The sequence below is a fragment of the Sorex araneus genome, chromosome 11 (assembly GCF_027595985.1).
Source record: "Sorex araneus isolate mSorAra2 chromosome 11, mSorAra2.pri, whole genome shotgun sequence".
In the NCBI taxonomy this organism is placed as follows: Eukaryota; Metazoa; Chordata; class Mammalia; order Eulipotyphla; family Soricidae; genus Sorex; species Sorex araneus.
Window position 1 is genome coordinate 25,451,551 of NC_073312.1, and position 22,640 is coordinate 25,474,190.

Genomic DNA, 22,640 nt, shown 5'->3' on the forward strand with positions numbered 1-22,640 from the left:
CAAGATTTTTTTTTTGGGGGGGTTAAGGGGACCCAAAGATAGAACCCAGGGCCCCCAAAATGCCAAGCATGTGCTCTACCATTGAGCCACATTCCCAGAGAAGGCAAGGATTTGTGAACAACTTTAAGAGGTAGGACGGTCAGTGTTCATCACCTAACTCTTCCCCAACTTGTTAAATCAGCTGCATATTCTTATTGTATACAAATTCCTCCTCTGGCCAATTTCAAGCTATCCATGTCAGGTTAAACAGCTTTTAAAATTCATGAAAATGTAACAGAGCACTCTCCTGCCCCTTACCAGCTAGTGCCACCTTTCCCTCTAATGCTACCATCCATCAATGTGTTTTTCTGTCCAAGAATTTCATATAAATAAGCTCACGCATACAATATGCACTGTTCTGTATGGGTTTCTTTCTCTTTCTTATTTTGTTTTGGGAGTCACACCCAGTGGTGCTCAGGGTCTATTCTTGCAATGGTGATCAGGGGTTGCTCCTGGAGTTGATTCCTCTTCATTACTGCTTGTAATGGCAATTTATCTTTTTTGTTATTACTGGCTGATATTCCATTATATGAACACACTACAACTCATCTTTTCTCCTGTTGGTGAACATATGGGTTGATTGTAGTATTGACTATTATATCTAAAACTGCCACATTTAGTGTACATGTTTTTTTATGGACATAAGTATAAGTGTGTGTGTGTGTGTTTGTGTGTGTGTGTGTGTGTGTGTGTGTGTGTGTGCACGCGCATGTGTATTTTTTCCCACCTATGAGGAGAATTTCTGGGCAAATAGAAATTGTTTCAGTAATTAGAAAAGGTTTTTGTAAACTGTGCCCCTTAGCAAAGTGGCAGCATTCTAGTTGCTCGACCTCTTCACCAACAAACTAATGTCGTCAACTTTTAAATTTGAACCATTTGGGCAAGTTTGCAGTATTTTTACTGGGATTTTAACTTTAACTAAAAATTGTTCTGGCATTAAACTAGTATACTATTTATAGTAATGTTTCAGGCATATGATGCTAGTATATGATGTTATATTACACTGCTCGAGTGTCAGTATCTCCCTACCACTGTTTCTAGATCTTCTCCCCAGAGCTGCTTAGCAAGCTTAGTTCTGTGACCTACTCTCAGGATCTGTTACTATTGGTCACTGTATCACTGTTATCCCAATTTACTTGAGCAGGTACCAATAACGTCTCTATTACACTCAGCCTGAGATTTTAGCAGCCTCTCCTTACTCGTCTTTCCCAACAATTGGAGGTTCTTGCAGGGTCAGGGGAATGAGACCTATTGTTACTGTTTATGGCATATTGAATAGCCATGGGTAGCTTGCCAGGCTCTGCTGTGCCAGCGGGATACTCTTGGTAGCTTGCTGGGCTCTTCGAGGTATGTATATATCTGTTACTGTATTTTGGATATGAATACACCACGGGGAGCTTGCCAGGTCATGTTTAATTTATCTTTTTTTTTTGCTTTTTGGGTCACACCCAGTGATGCTCAGGGGTTACTCCTGGCTTTGCACTCAGGAATTACTCCTGGCGGTGCTTGGGGGACCATATGGGATGCCGGGGATCGAATCCGGGTCAGCCACATGCAAGGCAAATGCCCTACCTGCTGTGCTATCGCTCCGGCCCCGGTCATGTTTAATTTAATTATTTTTTTGTTTGTTTTTAGGCCACAGCCAGTGGTGCTCACTGCTTACTCCTAGCTCTGCTCATGGATCACTCCTGATGGGGCTTAGAGGACCACATGGAGGTGCCAGGAATTAAACCCAAGTCAGTCACCATAGTATTGTTCCAGTTTCATTATTAGCTATTTTTTCAGTCTTTTACTGTTTCTTTGCACTCCATTTGAGACTTTATTCTCATTTTGCACGTTAACTTGCATTTTTCTTCAACAAGTGGAGGAAGTTCTTATTCCCAGTTTGCTGACACTTTTTAATCACAAATAAAACTGGATTTGCCAAATGCCATTCTGCATATATTGAAATATTCATGTGATTTCTTAGTTTTGGTTGATTTAAAACTGTATGTGTGGGGCTGCAGCAACAGCACAGCGGGTAGGGCGCTTGCCTTGCACGCGGTTGACCCTGGTTCGATTCCCAGCATCCCATATGGTCCCCTGAGCACCGCCAGGAGTAATTCCTGAGTGCAGAGCCAGGAGTAACCCTGTGTGACCCAAAAAGAAAAAAAAAAACAACAACCAAAAAAGACCCCCCAAAAAACCACTGTATGTGTGATGTGTGTGTGGGGGGGAATTTTGGGCCACACTCAGAAGTGCTCGAGGGGAAGTGCTTAAGGAACCCCATCTGGTGTCAGACATCTAACCAGGGGTTGGCTAAAGGCAAGGCAAGTATTTTAATTCTTGTTACTATCTCCCTGATATTTTAAAACACTAAGCTGGTTTTGCATGCCTGGAATAAATCCCATTTGGACATGTTACATATTTTAAACAATATAGTGTTAATTTATTTGCTAATACTTTGCTGGGGATTTTTTAAGAGTTATTTGCTTTATTGACATATTACTTTTTTTCTTTTGGCTTTGTTTTGTTTGGGGGCTAAATGTGGCAGTGCTCAGGAATTGTGGTCCCAGAAACTTAACCCAGGTTGGCTCTATGCAAGGCAAGCACCCTGAGAACCTATTCTACTATCACTCCAGTCCCTTATTGGCATATTTAAATAATTTAAGACATCTATTATGAATTATATGAACTTAAGGATATACAAGTATATTCACACTTCATCTACTTCTACCTCTAAGCTATTTTGAGAAATGCTGCTATGAACATGAGCAGAGGGATTGGGAGTCACAGGTGCAATACCTGGCAGTGCTTAGGAGTAAGGCATCAGTTAAATTTTGGCTTTGTATTTGGGTCATACCTAGTGATGCTCGTGTGTATGTGTGGGTCACTCCTATCAGGAGTATACTTTAAGGCTTCCCCCGGCCATCTACCCAGCCCTGTAAGCGTATAATTGGGGGGGGGGGAGTACACAATTTAAATCAAAGGCACAATTTAATACACAAGCATGAAAGATGCAGGTAAAGCACATCTGGGATTGAAAGATTGCTTGAAATCCAACTCAGAGATGTATCTCTTAAGAGCAGAATGCCTATTTGTTCAACCAGATTCAAAAGACTAGGCTCAAATAATTGCTCTCATCTTATTAGTTGTGCCAAAGGTTCTGATCTTCTTTTTCTAATGAAAGCAGCTTTGAACCATAGGCCACTTTTCAATATGGGTCTTTGGCAAACACCATGATAAAGGATATAGTGCTTTCAAAGGTGGCGTTCTTCATTTGAGTCACTTCTTTCCCCAAATGTCCAGATGTTCAGTCAAGGGGGCATAAGAGGAATAAAAAAGATAAGATATTCAAGTTGCTGGAGGCAGCATGCTTTGAATAGGATGTAGAACTAAGGGGCACCAGGGGATTCCCACAGACTCCCATGGCACTTTGTGGAATCACAGGTGTGTAAAGGTCCTCAGTCTCTGGACAGGTTCCAATTTGAGTAATTATGTCTTTTCAACTTAAGTACCTGCTACTGTTTTTGGTGTATACATAATACTCATTCACTTCCTGTACTAAACTGTTATGTAGATTTGTTATGCTGCTATTAAGTAGCTGCCATGTTCCTTTTCATATATAGTCTCTAAAACACTTTTGATTTGTGTTTTGCTTTTTGGACCACACCAGCTTAGGGCTTACTCCTGGCTCTTCACTCAGGGACCACTCCTCCTGGCAGGTCTCAGGGGACCTTAGGGGGTGCTGGGATCAAATCCAGGTTTGCTTGTTCAAGACCCATTGTTCTATCTCTTTGGCCCCTCTAAAGTACTTTTGAAACATTTTTTTTTTCTCTTTTTGTGCCATGGTATTGAAACCAGGATCTCAAACACGCAGAGTAATGCTCTGCCACTGAAGTATATCCTTGCATCCTTTAAAGCAATTTTTTTCTTTTTTTTTTCTTTTTTGGGTCATACCTGACGATGCTCAGGGGTTACTCCTGGCTTTGCACTTAGGAATCACTCCTGGTGGTGCACAGGGGACCATAAGGGATGCCGGGAATCGAACACATGTGCAAGGCAAACGCCCTACCCACTGTGCTATCATTCCAGCCTCTAAAGCAATTTTGGATGAAAAGCATTATATATAAAAAGTCTTATTGTCATGCATTGGTTCTCTTTCCACTTAGTATGTTGTCGAGGTCTAACCCTCAAATCTAGACCCGCATTCTACAGCACACCAATGTATGCCCTTTTCTCCTCCCTGAACCACTCTGAACAACAAGGGTCTTACCACAAGGGTCCGTAGACAGAGAGTCCCTGCGGGAGCACGAGGGTCTAAAGCAGCTACAAGATCCCACACTTTAATTTTTCTGAAGATCAAAAGGGGAAAAAAGTTAAAAAGCAAATCAAAGAAACACAGGGAGAATGTCAAAAAACCATGAAATAAATATACAAACTGAATAAAGTTTATACCAAAGTTGCAGTTTTAGGAACACTTAAAGAGATAAAAATTCAAAACCTTAATAATTCAAACCCCAAAGATGCTGTCTTCCAATGCATCTAATATATAATAAGTTACTAGCTTATATGCATATCTTTCTATACTAGATTTGTTTGGTTCTTTGCTTTATAGGGCAAAAAGATACCTCTCTGTGAAATCTAAAATCTTTCAGAGATCAGGAAGGTCACTAATATATTTAAAATCCTAAAGCAGGAGGGAATAAGCTGTAGATTGGTTTTTGTTGTTGTTGCTTTATTCTGCTGTGCTGGAAACGGAAGCCCTGGACCTCACAGTACCACGGTAAGTACTCTCCACTAAGTGACATCCCTTACCAAAATGCAGATTTATATACACATATATGGGCCACCCCTGGCTGTACTCAGGGTTTATTCCTGGTGGGCTCAGGGGAAAATATGGCATGCTAGGAATTGCACCTGGGTCAGCTATGTCTAAGGCAAGTGTCCTTCCTGAGTACTATCTCTCCAGCACCTATAGATGTTTTTAACCCAGTTAACAAACTCACCCATCATAGGCCCCGCTGACTATTCTCTTGTTATCAAATCGAATACAACGCACCAATTCTTCATGGCCTTCTAATACTCGTAAGCATGCACCACATTCTATGTCCCATAATCTGGAAGAGAAAGTTGAGTCAAGTGAATTTTTATTAACACCTATTTAATTCTTCTCTAAATGTCAAATGTTGCAAAATATACTTTATGTTCTTTTTTTTATTCTGGGGAGAACCACACATGACTGTACCAGGGCCTAGTCTTGGTTCAGTACTCGAAACCATGTGTGGTGCTGGGGCTAGAACTTGGGTCAGCTACATACAAAGCAAGATCTGCTGGATCATCTCTCTGGCCCACTTCATATATCTTTTTTTTTTTTTTTTTTTTTTTTTTTGCTTTTTGGGTCACACCTGGCGATGCACAGGGGTTACTCCTGGCTTTGCACTCAGGAATTACCCCTGGCCGTGCTCAGGGGACCATATGGGATGCTGGGATTTGAACCCGGGTCGGCCGCGTGCAAGGCAAACGCCCTACCCGCTGTGCTATCTCTCCAGCCCCCCCACTTCATATATCTTTTTTTTTTTTTTTTTTTTTTGCTTTTTGGGTCACACCCAGCGATGCTCAGGGGTTACTCCTGGCTTTGCACTCAGGAACTACTCCTGGCGGTGCTTGGGGGACCATATGGGATGCCGGGGATCGAACCCGGGTCGGCCGCGTGCTAGGCAAACGCCCTACCCGCTGTGCTATCGCTCCGGCCCCCTTCATATATCTTTTTAAAAAATTCACAAAAATAAAATCGATCAATACCAATACAAAAGTGAAATGTTTGAAATATGATTTGTTTCCTGTCTGTTATATAACTAAGGTGGAAAAATGTATGATTTTAACTTCAAACACAGCAAATGAGTTTAAGGGCAATGCCCTACAAAATTCTGTAACTGAGATCTCCAAAGCATAAAAAGGATAAACCTAAAACACCCAACTGCCTGGGAAGGAAACAAACCAGTAAAAAATAGACAAAGCATTAGAATTCTCCATTAAGAATGAAATGCAGGGGCTGGAGAGAGAGTACAGAGGGGAAAAAGGCTGCCGTCTACACACTGAACTGGGTTTGACTCCCAGCACCAAGGACAGTCTCCTCCAAGCCCCACTAGGGGCATGATCCCTGAGCACAGAGCCGAAGGAAGCCCTCAGTACAGCTGGGTGGGGTCCAGAAACCTAACAAAAAGAGGCGAGTGTCAATGACATCCTGTCGAGCCACAGGGTCACCTGCCGCTGAGGACACTGCTTTCACCAACCATTCAGGAGTCATTTTTATTGTGTGGAAGCACTGAGTTCAAAGCTTTTAAATACGATTCAAAAAGTCTGTACGCGGGGACCGGAGCGATAGCACAGCGGGTAGGGCGTTTGCCTTGCACGCGGCCGACCCGGGTTCGATCCCCGGCATCCCATGTGGTCCCCCAAGCACTGCCAGGAGCAATTCCTGAGTGCAAAGCCAGGAGTAACCCCTGAGCATTGCTGGGTGTGACCCAAAAAGAAAAAAAAAAAAAAAAAGTCTGTACGCTGTCACAATAATCCAAATGGCTTCTAGCACAATAACTTGCTTTTAGCTATAATAGTTCTATCTATTGTTTTTAATGGAATTTTCATCTTCTCCAAAGGAAGAGAATTAACCAATCTTCTGAATTCTATTCATATGTCATTTATCTTTGTGAAAGAAATACAGCGAAAAGTACTTCAATTTGTGGATTCTTCATAATTCCAAGTACTGGTAGCTCCCTGGTCAATTATATAATGTGATGAAAACAAAATGTACAATATTTAGTGGAAAGACAAACCTTCCTTCTTTTTTGTTAAATAGTGCCGGAGAGAAAAGGCCATTAGTTATTTAGTAGCACTTTTCAATGGTAGACAGGAAAAATAATTTAAAAAGAGGGCTCTTCAACCTCCATCTATGCATTTCTCATCTAGTCCCTCACTCAAGCAGTAGCTTTTAAATGGCTCTATCACGTGACAAAACTATTATGGAAGAAAACACATCCACAAAAGGCCTTACTGTGTTTGGGGCAAACATTCAGCCTTTAAGAAGCTACAAAGAGGAAGGAAAAAGGAAAAAGGAAAAACCTTTTATTAAAATTTGTAACATACTTGAAGTTTTGTTTGATCCACAAGCAATGAAAAGCAAACTAAGAGTGGTCTCTTCTGGAAGGGCACCTGCCACTCACCTGATGGTGTTGTCAGACGAGCCACTAACAACCAGCCTGTCTCTGTACTGCAAACAGGCGATGCCGCGTTTGTGTCCATTTAAGGTTCTTACAAACTCACAAGTACTTGTGTTCCATACCTGAAACAGAATATAGCAACCTTTCAGGAAAACAATATGGACACTTCTCAAAAAAAAACTAGGAACTGAGCTTCCATATGGCCTGCACTTCCACTTCTGGATGTGTACCCCAAGGGTCCAAAAACTCTTCAGAAAAGACATTTGCACTCCGTTGCTCACTGCAGCACTATTCACAAAAATCAAAATCTGGAAACAACCCAAATGTCCAAGAACAGATGATTAGAAAAAGAAGCCATGGAATATATACACAATGGAATACTACTACTTGGCTATAAGACAAAATCATATAACTTCTGTGTGGTAGATCTGGAGAGTGGAGTTAGAAGGAGACGGACAGGGAGAGAATAATCTCTCTCATACGTGAGATATAAAAAAGTATTAGGGGAATATCGAATATGCAATATCAATAGAAACTGAGGAATGGTCTTCAATAGGAAGCTTACCACAGAGGTGGCAGAGGGAATAGGATGGGAGTGAGGGGGAAAGGGGGTGGGGGGAAACTGGGACAACGGTGGAGGGAAGTGGACATTCTGGTGGAGGATGAGGTGCTGGAATGATATACTTACAAAACCCTACCATTAACAGTTGGTAAACCATGATGCCTAAAATGAGAGAGAGAGAGAGAGAGAGAGAGAGACAGAGAGAGAGAGAGAGAGAGACAGAGAGAGTCAGACAGACACAGAGAGAGAGTGTCAGAGACAGAGAGAGATAGAGACAGAGAAAGAGAGAGACAGAAAAGGACTATAGCACTGTTGGGAGATAAAAAGGGCTGCTGACAGACCCAGTTTGACCCGTGTGATTTGTGAACACTACTGGGCCCAAGTAGCACTCAACTGTCAAGACAGTAGAATGTCATTGGGAGTGACCCCCAACCCTGAGTGCAGCTCTGGGAGTCCCCCGAGTCCCTGCTATCTCAAAAAATAGCAACAGCATTTGTAATTTGGTGCTTTTATATGACACCGGAGTCTTGGGGAAGCATTACATTAAACTGAATCAAAAAGAGAAACTCAACTTCTAAAATCAAACATGCTTAGTTCATGTTAAGATAGGGCTAATTAACAGCTAGCTGGTATCACATGACAATTCCTCGAACTGATCTACTCTTTTGGGTTTTGGGGTTATACCTGGCAACACTTATGGGTTGGTGACATGCAAGGCAAGTGCCTTAATACCCTGTCCTGGATATACGTTTTATTTTTTCTCATTTTGGGGCTGGGGTGGGGTGAGGAGACGTGAGGTTTGCTTCGAGATAAATTTACTTGTCTAAAACTTAAATTTACTTTTACTTTAAACAAATTACCCATGCTGGGGCTGGAGAGACAGTAAAGTGGGTAAGAAGCTTGCTTTGCATGCTGCTGACCCAGGTTCAATCCCAGCAATCCATATGGTTCCCCAAGCAACTCCAGGAGTGATTCCTGAGTACAGAGCCAGGAGTGCCAGGTGTGGCCCCAAAACAAAAAAAAATCAATTAGTCTCACTACTTAAAAAAAAAAAAAAAGACAAGAAAAAAAGAAGCGCTTCTTGAATTCGCATGCCATCTTCATGCAGGGGCCATGCTAATCTTTTTACCGTTCCCATTTTAGCATATGTGCTGCCAAAGCAAGCACACGACCTTTTTACATATAGGCTAGTATGAGTTAAATATTAAGACATTTTAAATCGAGGTTTGGGGCTGCAAGTACAGGGAGGGTACTTGCCTTTCGTGAAGCCAACCCTGTCTTGATCCTGGGCACCTTAAGCAACACTATATATAGCCCTGGAGGACCCCCAAGCACTGCCAAGAAACTGAGAGCAGAGCATTTAAATCCTCAGGAACCAAAACTAACATAGGTCCAAAACCTTCCGAACAGACTTAGTGTGGATCTGAGTCTGATAATCCTGGATTTTTAAATTTCACACACAGGTCAAGGACCACAGTAGGCTCTTGATCCCAACTGAGCACAGGCAGTCTGGTGGGATGAGAACTGCCAGGAGGGACCCCTAGGCCTCTTGGACGATCCCAAAACTTTTTAAAAGGGGAAAGAAAAAATTGTTCTCTAGGGGACTTATTACCTTTATAGTCCTATCTCCAGATGCAGAAACAATGTACTTATCATCAAAATCTACAACATTGACAGCAGCTCGGTGTCCAACCAGCACCCTCCGGAGGGTGATATCAGTTGGGGACGCCATATCCCATACAGCAATGGAACGGTCTTTGGAGCACGTCACCATCATGCCATTATTGAAACGCAAGTGTAGAACTGCTTCACAATGGTGAATCAATGTGTTTAGCATTTCACCTGTATTTACATCCCATACCCTGGAATGAAACGACATTAGGGAGGTTATCTGAGACTTCAATAGTAATTATGCTATAATCCACTATAAGTATTTGCCTCCTTAACTCCCCAATCTTCCCCTACCTCCCACTCCTCCCGTCCCATGCCATTTTAGTGTTACTCCCTACTCTTCTTTTATAGTTTAAAGGTTGAGGACCATTAGGAAGTGACAGAAATAGAGGGCTGGACTGGGGAATATACTTGAATTCAGGAAGGCGTAATGTAGCAGTCACCAACATCTACTAATTGGGCTCAGATTTCAGAATATAGAGAAGTCTTATACTCGGTCGGATACCATTAATAAAATACATGTAAAACTGGGAACCTGAGAGCAGAGCATTTATATCCACAGGAACCAGGACTAACATAGGTCCAAAAGCTTCGGAATAGACTTAGTATGGATCTAAGTTTGATAACCCTGGATTTTTATAATTCACACAGAGGTCCAGGACCACAGTAGGCCCTTGACTCTAAGCGGAAGGCTTCATTGTGTACCCTAAAAAGTACAGGAGTCAGTAGTTACCCTACTATAAATATGGATTTTATCACAGAGCAGAAGACTTGATTTGTGTGATGACACAGTTTACTTCAATTAGTCTATTTTACTTAATTATGTTGATTTTTGTAACTTTTTCCCTTTCCAGATTAATTCCTTCTTAAGAAAATGTGTTCCCTTATCCTATAAATGAAGGATACCTCCACAATGTATCTGCTTCCTCCAGGTACTCAATAAGCATAAATAAACATTCCATGTTACAAACTAAAAGAACTGAGTTTGCTATGCCTTTAAGTCAAAAGACAAGAAATAGAAACAGACTTTTCTATTCACAGAGGATAACTTGAAATAGTAAACATTTAACTTCAGAGACTCTAACAATGCAGTTAACTGCCTTTTTCCCTCCTTATTTTTTTTTAAGGTTACTTTTGATGCATTGTGTTTGCTAAATCCTTTAGCTTAAGGCAAAATTCCTTACAGAGGTTTCCAGCAGTGCTGCTGGTACCCAGAACTCAAGCTACACTGGACTCCAGCAGTAAATGGCTGTGTCATCAAATCACTAACGCCTCTGGAAAATGAAAGCCCCTTGTGAGTGGAGTTTGCAATTAAAAACTGCAGGGACAGCAGGGGAGGGGCTGGCAAAGAGCGAGCATTGCTCACCTGTACACATTCTAAAAGAGATAATGCATGCGTGCACTACAGTTATAACCACCTGAAAGGAAAGCTTCATTCCATTCAGATCATTCCTCTGGTGAGGCAATTTCTGTAAGGAATACAAGGTTTTTACCAAGTTTCTATAATAAACGAATCACCCAAAATTACAACAGAACGTATAGTTTTGTAAACGTCCAAAAATGCAAACGTACTTTAAAAATCATTCCTAAATCAACTTTTCTAGTTTGAGACTGACATGAATGATGGGGGAGTTAGTGGTTTATTCTTCTTTAGTTATGAAGTTTCAGAATTGTGTTGATATAGATATATATCATAATTACTCTTTACGACAAACAACAGAGTGGATCTGATATTTTAGAGTTTAAAAGATCATCTGAAAGCTTCTACCTGACCGTGGAATCCGACGATCCGGTTATGATCACTCTCTCATCATACTGGAGACACAGGACAGAGCCCGTGTGGCCTGTGAGAATTCGCTTGCATTCCAATGTGCTTTTATCCCAGATCTAGGATGGCAAATAAGATCCTTTTGATCACTGTGATAATGTGGTGCTGCAGAGACTTGTTGGCTCTATTATGTGTTTGATTCCCCCAAAGAATCAAAGCCCAGAGTAGTGTGGAATGCATTCTTTTCTATAGATATAACTAAGCACCTATCTATATGTGGCTTCAGTACTAATGCAGACTTTATCCTTTTCATTAACTAACCGGAGAAGCCTATAATTATGTGAGGGCCAAAAGAGTAATAGCCTATTCAGTGCACATCAAGAAGGAAATTTAACCCTGGAACTGTCCATTTGTGGGCTCTTTGGAGAAGGAGTGGGGAGGAGGGGGTGAAGGTAGCTGTCCTTTAGGAAAATGATTTTGGCTTTAGAACTGGAAATGATCTAAGACTCTCATTTACTCACTAGAAATAATGCATAGAATAGAGTTCATCCTTTTGGGTAGTTTTAGTTGTTGGGCGACACCCACAGTGTTCAGGGCTTACTCCTGGTTCTGTGTTCAGGGATCACTCCTGGCAGAGCTCAGGGGACCATCTGTGGTGCTAGAAATTACACCCAGGTTGGCCATATATAAGGCAAGCACACTACTAACTATACTACTGCTCCAGCCCTTGAACTGCTTTGTGAATGATTCCCTCACCTACATTCCCACAACTGAAGAGACCTCACCTTGATGGTATTATCTCGAAGGCCGCTTACTATCTTCTGATCATCATATTGTAAACAGTAAACACCTTTGCTAGTTTCACTTCGGCAGTGGATTCTCTGTAAACTATGTCTTCCACATCTCCAGTTAGATTCTATTGTCTGAGAAGATGAAATTGTAAAGAGGTAGTTATTAGGAAAGGACTGGAACTAGACTTTCATGGGAACCAATGACAAATACTCACTGCTTCACTCTATGGGATACACAGAAAGTAATCTGAACCAGAAATTTTAAAATATTTTTTTGGAACTCCCCTACATATAACATGATCAATTAAATAATAAACCTGGTGGAAAAAGACTGCTTACCAATAGATGGCAAGCTCTGAACCATAGAAGGTCATGTGCTCAGGGTTTACATACTTGGTAGCCATTTTTCTCACTGTTACTATATGAAGATATCATTCTCTTTCTCCCATGTATATACCATTAAACAATTAAAACAATATTGGGGGGGGGCTAGCAATTTACCTATCCTATTCATTTGTAAAAAATTGATGTTCTTTTCTTTTCTTTTTGTCTTCTTGGGTCATACCCAGCAATGCACAGCAAGCCACAATTCCTGGCTCTGCACTCAGGAATTACGCCTGGTGGAGCTTGGGGGACCATATGGGATGCTGGGGATCAACAGGGGATCAAACCTGGGTCAGCTGGATGCAAGGCAAATGCTCTCCCTGCTGTACTATAGTTCTGGCTAAAGAAATTGATTTTCAACCCACATCAATACACTTTTTTTTTTTTCTTTTTGGGTCACACCCGGCAATGCACAGGGGTTACTCCTGGTTCTGCACTCAGGAATCACCCCTGGCGGTGCTCAGGGGACCATATGGGATGCTGGGAATCGAACCTGGGTCAGGCCGTGTGCAAGGCAAACGCCCTACCTGCTGTACTATTGTTCCAGTCCCCTACATCAATACATTTTAACAGATTTGTTAAATTTGTTGCCAGTGAAGAATGCTCATGATCCTCTAGTATTTGGTAAATACCCAGATACACACAGATTCTTACCTCAATGTCTTGTATAATTTTAGGATAAAGTGCTCTATAAAAAGAGTTGGGAGGAGCATTCCCATCGGGAGGCTTGTTTTTGAATAAATACTGTCCCCTAAAAAAACAAACATTTTCCAGTAAGAATAATAATATTAAACATTACAAGGAACATTTTATTTATTCAAAGTCTCTTCACAGTTACCATTTCATAAAATCTCCATAACTAGAGGTGCAGAGTTAAGTTTTATTTCTGGAGTACCCACATCAGAAGATAGCTTTCTGGGCTCTAAGGAACTCAGCCAAAGGTAATTTGCTTTTGGGGAAAACACATCAATTCCAAGAATAGACTATCAATGACAGGGCTTTGGGAATCCCCCCCCATAATTAAAAAAAATTTTTTTTTGCTTGCTTTTTGGGTCACACCTGGTGTTACACAAGGATTTCTCCTGCTTTGCACTCAGGAATTACCCCTGGCGGTGCTCAGGGGACCATATGAGATGCTGGGAATCAAACCTGGGTCAGCTGTGTGCAAGGCAAATGCCCTACTCACTATGCCATTGCTCCAGCCGCCCCCCAAAAAAAATTTTAACTTTTAAATTTTATTATTTTAAAAAATTTTATTGATTCACCGTGAGATATAGTTACAAGCTTTCATGTCTGAGTTACAATCAGGGAACATTATATTAGCAGAAAGCCAGAATACAATGCGATTAGAATCCATTTGCTGGTCTATCAGGCCTCTGATACATCAGTTTGATTCACTGGTCTTCTCTCCCGAAACTTTTGTTGGTACTGGTGACAACCTTTGAAATGTGTTAGTGTCACTGAAGCTCAGCGGCTTAGGAAGCTCTGTTGTGCCTCTGTCACAGATAGCACATTTTCTAATCTTCATTTATGTGGGAAAAGGTGTGTTGCGGTTCACCAGGCTGTTGGCGATCAGTGTAGCTTGGTTTTAAAAGGAGCAATTCAGTTTATGTCGACAGAAAACAAAGGGATCACAGGAGTGTCTGTCCAGCAGCAGGTATGGAAGATGAAAAGAAATGCCTAAGAGCACTCCTAAGAGCACTGTGCTGTCAAATCTAAGGCATGAAATTGGCTTTCACAGATGTGTTCCTGGCTCTGAACATCCATACGTGCATTTTACTGCCTTTCCTGGATTCAAGTGAGCAGTATTTGGTAGCATCTCCTTCCTTGTGACAGCAGATCTCTGAAATATTCATATTCCAAGCTAAATCTTTGTTACCCGCTGCCCCCCACCCCCCCCGAAACAGTAAATGGCAATCACTTCCTGCTGGGTAAAAAATTTAATTCCTCATCCTGAAGTTAAGAACCCACCAAACACGGTGTGGAAGCTAGTAAACCCCACTATGGGTGTACTAACTGCTGTTCTCTCACTGGCACCGTGCCTTGCAAAGTGGAGATAGACAGAAATGCCTCTGAGTGTAATCCTGGCACCAAAAAAATCATGTTTTTTTCTGGGCCAGTCAGCCACTCCTCCCTCCGTAGCTCCATTACAATATAATTAATTGTTTGATGTCTCCAGGAGATGTTTCTTCCCTGCCCCTGTCCTATTATACACCTTGAAAATTAGTTGAGAAAATTTCCTATCAGGAAGGTAGCTGGCTCTGATTTCTGTGTTACAGAGAAACAAATCTGCAATGAAGAAGCTTAATAATAATTTTTTAAAAAGGGGCTAATAGTAAGACACTATACACCAACACAAAGAAAAGGGCAGATAGGACACAGTAAGGAAGAATTCTATCTTAAAGGTAGACTTCTCTTGTTCTATAAACATATTGCATAAGCAGGTGCCAGAGTAATAGTACAGTGGGTAGGGAGCTTCCCTTGCACGTGGCTGACCTGTATTCAATCTCCTTTACCACATATGGTGGTTCCCTGAGTCCTGCCAGGAATGATTCCTGAGTGCAAAGCCAGGAGTAAGTCCTAGGCATCACTAGTTGATGATGACAAAACAAAAAGAAGCAAGTAAGATTTTTAAATTAAGATTCTAAATATGTACTTTAAATATGTATTTAAAATTATGCATTTTCAATTCCACCACCCTTTAATGAGATAAGAATCATTATATTCACTTTACAGAGAAATTAATCGTGTAAGAAACTATAAGTTCCTTGCCCAAGGTCATATAGAGAGTACACATGGGAATGGAATCTATGTATCAGAGTCCATGCTCTATTGTCTCTCAATGTCCGACATTACTTAAGGTTCTTGTTCTCCATTGAATCTTGATGAATTCAGGAACCCTAGGATTTCTTGAAGGGTCTCTGAAGCAACAATATTCAAAGGGCTCAGGGGCCACTTTTTTTCTTTTTTTTTTTTTTGGTGAGGGGGAACACCTGGCGATGTTCAGGGATTACTCCTGGCTCTGCACTCAGGAATTATTCTTGGTAGTGCTTGGGAAGCCATATGGGATGCCAGGGATAGAGCCTGGGCCAGCCAGTTGCAAGGCAAGCATCCTATCTGCTGTATTATATCTCCAGCCCCCCAAGAGATACTTCTGGTGACACCCGTTTAACCTAGCCAGATGGTTCAATGATTGAAATGTGAAATCTTGTCTGGGCTCAGCATTGCTGAGGAACCACCAGGGCAACTGGCAGTGTCATGCAGGGAGCAATTTGGTGTTGCGGATCAAACTCAAGGTCTCATACACACAAGGTATGTACTCCAGCAACTTGAACTATCTACCCGGACCATGCACCCTAGGTCTTCCTTCCTATACACTAAAACTACTCCAGAACTACAGAAAGAGAAATTATATCAACGTTGGTAGCATTTGATTCTACTGTATTTACCAGGACTTGTTCATGAATTATCTGATTTTTTTAAAATCAAAGGTGCTAGCAAAAACAGCAGGTAGATGTTAAAAATGAGTTCACTATCTGCAGCTTTGCTGTAAGTCAAAACCTTTTATGATGGAGCTCTATGACAACAGGGACTGCTTCTATGTTAAATGCCTAGTATCACTAGTGAGTAAATGATAAATGCTAGACATTAAATTCAAATGTTATCATAAAATGTGATCTGCTGATTAAGAAAAGAGACTTTTCCCAAGTGGTCTTTTATTATACTTTTAAGAGTTACTATTACTGAGCAGAGAAAGCACATTCTGTGTTAGTCAAGAGAGAAAATGAAAGAGTTCATATCCTAAGTACATGCCATCAATTGACCTAGATAATGAACAGTAAAAATCAAAGCTTTATTTATTGATTGGCTTTTTGGGTCACACCCGGCAATGCTCAGAGGTTATTCCTGGCTCTGCACTCTGCACTCTTGGAGGTGCTCAGGGGACCATGTGGGATGCCGGGGACTGAACCCAGGTTGGCTGCATGTAAGGCAAATGCCCTCTCCACTGTGCTATCGCTCTGGCGCCCTAAATCAAAGCTTTTTTTTTTTAAAAAAAAACAAAAAACTGTATTTATGTATTTGGTAGAAATATATAAGGAGGAAACTTTCAAATAAAAAGGGGTGGGCCTGATACCCAGCAATGCTCAAGACTCACTCCTGGTTCTGTGCTCAGGGATAACTGCTGGTGGAGCTTGAGGGACCAAACATGGTACCAGAGATTGGACCTTGGGTCAGCTGTATGCAAAGCAAGTGCCTACCAACTGTACTATAGCTCTGGCCCTCTAATAAAATTTTAGGAAAGGTATGAAAAACTTTATTGATCCTAAACTTGAAGCAGAAAACTAACCAAGAAATAAATTCATTATTTACAAATGCTTAAGAGCTAAAGGGATACTGGAGGAGTTTTCCATGGGGTGGGAAAGCAGTTGTGATTTCACGAGACCATCTCAAATTAAGATGGTAAACGTCCCTAAAGTTAAAGAAATACAGTCAGAATTTTGAAAGGATACTCTAAAGAGCAGAAATGATTTTTTTTTTTTGCTTTTTTTTTTGGGTCACACCCGGCGATGCACAGGGGTCACTCCTGGCTCATGCACTCAGGAATCACCCCTGGCGGTGCTCAGGGGACCATATGGGATGCTGGGATTCGAACCCGGGTCGGCCGCGTGCAAGGCAAACGCCCTACCCGCTGTGCTATCACTCCAGCCCCAAGAGCAGAAATGATTTTAATGGGTAAAGATAGGGGAGAGAGTGATGAGTGCTGGATCCTAAATAATTTCTCAGTCATGTCTTCACATTCCTCTTTAAACGGCACAAAAGACATCCTTTCAATTATCTCCCTCCCCCCACGTTATAACATAACAGATATTGCTATTGAGTGTCACTCCTGAGCAAAATTGGGGAACCTATGTCTATTGTTTACCTTTGGCATTTTCATATGCATTTGCCAAGATCTATCTACTCAGTATCCCAATTTTCGGGAGGTAGGGATGGTGGAAAGACTTTGTAAACTTCCAAAGTTTGACAAAGATTTACAGTCATTTACAGTCCAAATGGGAAAAAGTTGTATTTTAACAGGGAACAAAGCCTTTACAGCCGTGGAAATGAATCTCTGAAATTTTAGGTCAGGAGTTATTTGGAGGAGAGTTTTTTCATTTTTTCTTATCTCCAACCCCTAAGGAATACAGGATTATTCCTAGCTGCCCTAGAATTTTCCCATCTAAGCAACTGCCATATAAGCAACCTTATTTCTAAGGTTGGTCATGGTACTGTTAGAAAAATGATGGAATGCCATACAACTGTATGCTTTGCTTTTTCATTCTTTAAAGAATTTATTTCCAGGAGCTGGGGAGATGGCTCAAGGAGCTGGAGCACATGCTATGCATTCAGGAGGTCTGGGTTTAATCCTTGGTACCACATGGTCTCCCAAGCACTGGGGCGGCGGTAGCCCTTCAGCATCATTTGGTATAGTCCCAAAACAAAACAAGAATTTATTTACAAAGCATAAAATAAGACGTGAAAGATCAGGTTTCTATTTTTTCTATATATTGAAATAAAGAAAGAAAACATAATTGGGAAGGAGAAATAAATTTCTTAGTTCGTTTTGAGGCCATTTCTGGCTGTGCTCAACAATCACTTCTGGCAATGTTTGGGGACCATGTGTAGTGTTGGTAACAGAACCCATCCTAGTCATGTACAAGGCAAGCACCTTACCTGCTTTATAATCTCTCTGGCCTCACACCTAATTTTTCTTGTTTGCTTTAGTGCCATACCTCATGGCATTCAGAGGCTACTCCTGGGCTCCGCTCAAGGGTTAATTCTGACAGTGTTGGGGCGCGGGGGATGTGGGGGGATCCTGTAGTGTAGATGAGAGTGAGGTTCCTGCATACAAAGCATGTGTTCCAGTCATCTCCTTACACCTGACTTTCTTATAGACATACTCTAAAGACATCTTCTGGGAGAAAATGATCCAGAGAAGATCTCTTTCAGAAGTTCTAATGAAATTATGCCATTACTGTTGAAAATGAAAACAAAACTGGGGAAGTCCCAGGGCTGGAGTGATAGCACAGCGGGTAGGGCGTTTGCCTTACACACAGCTGACCCGGGTTCGATTCCCAGCATCCCATATGGTCCCCTGAGCACCACGAGGAATGATTCCTGAGTGCAGAGCCAGGAATAACCCCTGAGCATTGCCGGGTTGACCCAAAAAGAAAAAAAAAATTGGGGAAGTCCCTTAGGCTGTTAACTATATGCCTGAAGCAATGCAGGATTAAGCAATAAAATCTTGAGAAAATTAAGTTTAAGAGAAGCAACAATTTACAGTAATGTCCATTTTTCATTTGTTCTGATTGCTAGTTCTTATTTCAGTTGGGCATAAAATAATTTTGATTATAAAGGTAATCAAATACCACAGACATGGAATAAAGGCAAGGATCCCCTGAAGAAGATAATAATTAGTTGTTGTGGACTGTTTTAGGGGAAAGTGGTTCTGATGGCTTCTGAATAAAAAAATGTCATCTTCTTGCTTTATAAATTGCCTATTAATCCTTTTTAAGATAGCAATTTATCCCGAGTTCTGAGTGCTTGAAATGAGAGAGCTGGTCAGTTTTACACTATTTTTGAAAGTACTATTAACACTTTTTTTCTTTTTTGGGTGTGAGAACATATTCAGTTCTTTGCTCAGGGATCATTCCTATGGTGTGCTTGGGGGACCATATGGAGTGCCAGGGATTGGAACTGGGCTGGCCGCATGGTGGCAAACACCTTACCCATTGTACTATCTCTCTAGCCCCTATTAACACATTTTTATATTATCTGAAAGACTCATGAACAGGTTTTGGCTACACACCACTGCAATAAATAAGTGGTCTCACTGATTCCAACAGTATTCCAAAGACCAAACGAGAAGCAAGAACTTGAAGTGAATTGAAAGCCAGAAAAGTAAAAGGCTCACCATCCTCTTCGTTCTGCCAGGCCTCTCCACAGAGAATCAGTCCTGACCATTCTTTCGATGAGCTTCTTCCATAGCATGCCATCAGATGTCACTCGGTACCATTCCTTGCATACAAGTTCAGCAGCACATAATGATTTGGCATCCAGGTATGACAGAATGTTTTCAGCAATGTGATCCAAACCTCGAGCTTTGGGTGTAGGGAGGAGGCAAAGGAAAAGAGCAATGATTTAAAAAAAAATTTTTTTTTATAAAAGGCCCTTTAAGACAGAACAGCATTTATTCTGCTATGAAGGCACATCACTGTCCCTAGTGTGGCCCAGTATCTTTTTCAAACAGAGACTTGGGTAAAATGAGTGACAATAATTTTTCCATAGGTTATAGAAATGAACAGTATTTTCCATCTTCCTTTAGATAAGAAAGTTAGAGCTAACAACGAGCAAACCCCCCAAGACATTAAAAATAAAAAGGATTCCAGGAAACAATTCACATCTATCTATATGGATTTCAGCACTGGGGGATGTTCTATGGATGGCACCACAAACTCTATGATTCAGACCCCCCCAAATCTCTATATTAGGTCCATTTCTCATTCTGTTTCTATTACTGCTGCAGTTCCAAAGCTGTTCAGTAAAAGAAATATCCTTTAAATGTACTGGGGGAGAGGCACTAAGTCAGAATGAGCTGGGTTATAGAATTTTGGGCATGCAGAAAGGAGAGAAGGAAACACAGATTGGTATAGGAACATCCCGAGAGGACACACAGAGAGGTATGTTTAAGTTCAAAAATGAGTTTAATTTCAGATGTTTAAAAAAAACTGTATTTGAGAACAGTTGCTGCTATAAACCTAAATGACAATTTGGCAAAAAAGGGAAAAAAAAATTCTCAGGCCAATAGTAACTTTGTTAGAATTTCAGAGAATATTTTGTAGGACATACAGAGGGAAACAGTAGATGTAGCTTTTTTTGCTGTTTAAATTGGGTGGGTTTTTAGTCAAAATTCTCACCACTCAAGTCTATACTGAGACGTCAGAGGAATATATCTTATACAATAGGATGATCAGACTAAAAAAACCCTTTGACAGCTGTTTTAATTCATAGTGAGACAAAAACACTCAAAATTATTTTTCTTTACAGGTTACATACAGGAGATTTGCTAAAGTCTTAAATAGCACATACTGAAGAATCCCTTTATATTCTTCCTTAGGCATAAACTTAAGTAACAAAGAGAATACCACACTTCATTTTGTGGCTTTCTCTTGAATCATACAAAGATACACTTACTTGGATGCCATTAGCAACAGTCCAAGTGTGCTTAAACATTATTCTAAAGATTGCATGAACATAGTCACATTTTTCAGCTGACTTGGGGAAGAATGAATTAAATAGATCTTGTTGGTTGGCATCACATGTTCATATTTAAGCATAAGCAGATGGAAGCATCCATTACAAAATCTTATTAAAAGAACATGACTACAAGTCAATTAAAGATATAATAATTAGCTCTTCATACAGAAAGCAGTGATGGTATAATTTCTGCACCTTAATATAGAAACTTTCTATGCTGGCAGAAGTTTTCAAAATGCATTTCTGTCTTTTTAATGGCTGCCATCAAATTGCTCCTGATCTTTCACTATATGTCCCTATAATAAGTCTTTGGAAGTAATTTCACCTAACACTCCAAAGAAGCCCATTACATTAATGGATTACAGGCATTTTTGAAGTAGTTTGGTTTACTAAATGTAGCCAGATGGTGTAGGTTTATAAGTTAAAATGTCTGTAAAACATTAGGCTGATGATTTAATATCTTATAAAGTGGTCAGCAGATACACATCAGGGATTGGCATTAGGCAAAGGATACACAGGTCTAATCAACTTCTGTTCAATTCTTAGTGGTATATTGCTTAAGACAGTAGCATGTCTCAGTGATTGGGGAGAGAGCAGTAATGAGCTACACAAAGATTGTTTGCACAAAGAAAACTGCCTATGGCTAAAACAAAATCCAATGAGTAAAGAGGGGGAAGAAATCTATTTAACAAAATATATAGGTATAAATTCAACTTTAAAATGGCCCATTTCTCAGAAATAAATACTTTAAGGGCCATTTTAAATTGTAAGTTTGGAAAAACAGAATTTAAAATAAGATATAATTGGCAAAGACTAAGCAAAGTAGTAGTACTATGCAATTTGGGAAGGGTTAAGTGAGAGTGTAAGCTAGTATATCTTCCCTAGAGGATAACTTGGCAGCATGTATTAAAAGTCTTAAAAATAATATTATTTTTTAATATAGCAATTTCATCTCTTGATATTTTTTCCCTAGGTTACCCAAAAGATTAATTAATAAGAATGCTGGGGCCGGAGAGATAATACAGCAGATAGGGCATTTGCCTTGCACACAGCCGACCCAAGTTTGATCCTTGGCATCCCATATGATCCCCCAAGCACTGCTAGGAGTAATTCCTGAGTGCAGAGCTAGGAGTAACCCCTAAGCATCGCTAAGTGTGGCCCAAAAAAGAAAAAAAAAGAATGTCACCCACCAAACAGTTCAAAATAGGAAAAAGAAAAACATTTAAAACCACCTATACCTTCAACAAAGAGGTTAAATAATATATGCTTCAATTAAATTAATGTTATAAAAGGAGGAATACTTAGGAGAATCACATTAAGTGGGGCTGGAGAGGTAGCCAGAGAGGTAAGGCCTTGCACATAGCTGATCCAGATTCTATCTTTGGCATCCCATATAGTGCTCTGAGCACTACTAGGAGTGATTCCTGAGTGCAGAGCCAGGAATAACCCCTGAGCATTGCTGGGTGTGGCCCCAACACCAAAAACAAAGCAAAAAACCGTAAGAATATGATAAAAAAAATTATCATGGCTTTAGAAGGAAATAAATATACACAGAAGAGGGGGAGGTGAACATGAAGGCTATTTGTGAAAATATTAATAGTTCTCTCTGAATGTGAGGATCTGGGAATATATATACATATATATACACAAATGTATATTTTAAAATTTCCTATAACTTCTGTAACTGTGAAACAATTGAGGAAGAAATTCCACAAGATAATTTCACTTGAGATTTACTCTTCTTTGCTTCTTTGAAAATAAACTTTTACCAAGATGAGAAACTTTTATTTTTTTCTGAGATAGTATTTCCCTCAAACACAGATGCTTATTCACCATACTGATGTCCAGATCCCACCAAACACTCAGTAAACATTTACAGCATCCTCACCTCAATAGCATTTCAAGGGTGTACGTGTGCATATATATTT

At 40.5% G+C, this 22,640-nt stretch overlaps 1 protein-coding gene and 1 non-coding gene across 8 annotated transcripts in view; both read right to left on the bottom strand.

The window, feature by feature from the left end:
- BTRC (beta-transducin repeat containing E3 ubiquitin protein ligase) overlaps positions 1-22,640 on the bottom strand; it is a 195,567-nt gene that overhangs the window by 6,580 nt on the left and 166,347 nt on the right. For all 7 annotated transcript variants that reach the window (XM_055118750.1, XM_004616342.2, XM_004616341.2 and 4 more), the window contains 8 exons: positions 19,370-19,556; positions 13,069-13,165; positions 12,025-12,162; positions 11,240-11,358; positions 9,413-9,662; positions 7,242-7,360; positions 5,028-5,138; positions 4,295-4,373 (listed from right to left, as the gene is read on the bottom strand). In XM_055118750.1, the coding sequence (XP_054974725.1) occupies positions 4,295-4,373; positions 5,028-5,138; positions 7,242-7,360; positions 9,413-9,662; positions 11,240-11,358; positions 12,025-12,162; positions 13,069-13,165; positions 19,370-19,556 (1,100 nt within the window). The remainder of the gene's footprint in view (positions 1-4,294; positions 4,374-5,027; positions 5,139-7,241; positions 7,361-9,412; positions 9,663-11,239; positions 11,359-12,024; positions 12,163-13,068; positions 13,166-19,369; positions 19,557-22,640) is intronic.
- LOC129399558 (U6 spliceosomal RNA) lies at positions 8,864-8,967 on the bottom strand. The gene has a single exon (XR_008627177.1). It is a non-coding gene; the product is annotated as a U6 spliceosomal RNA (small nuclear RNA).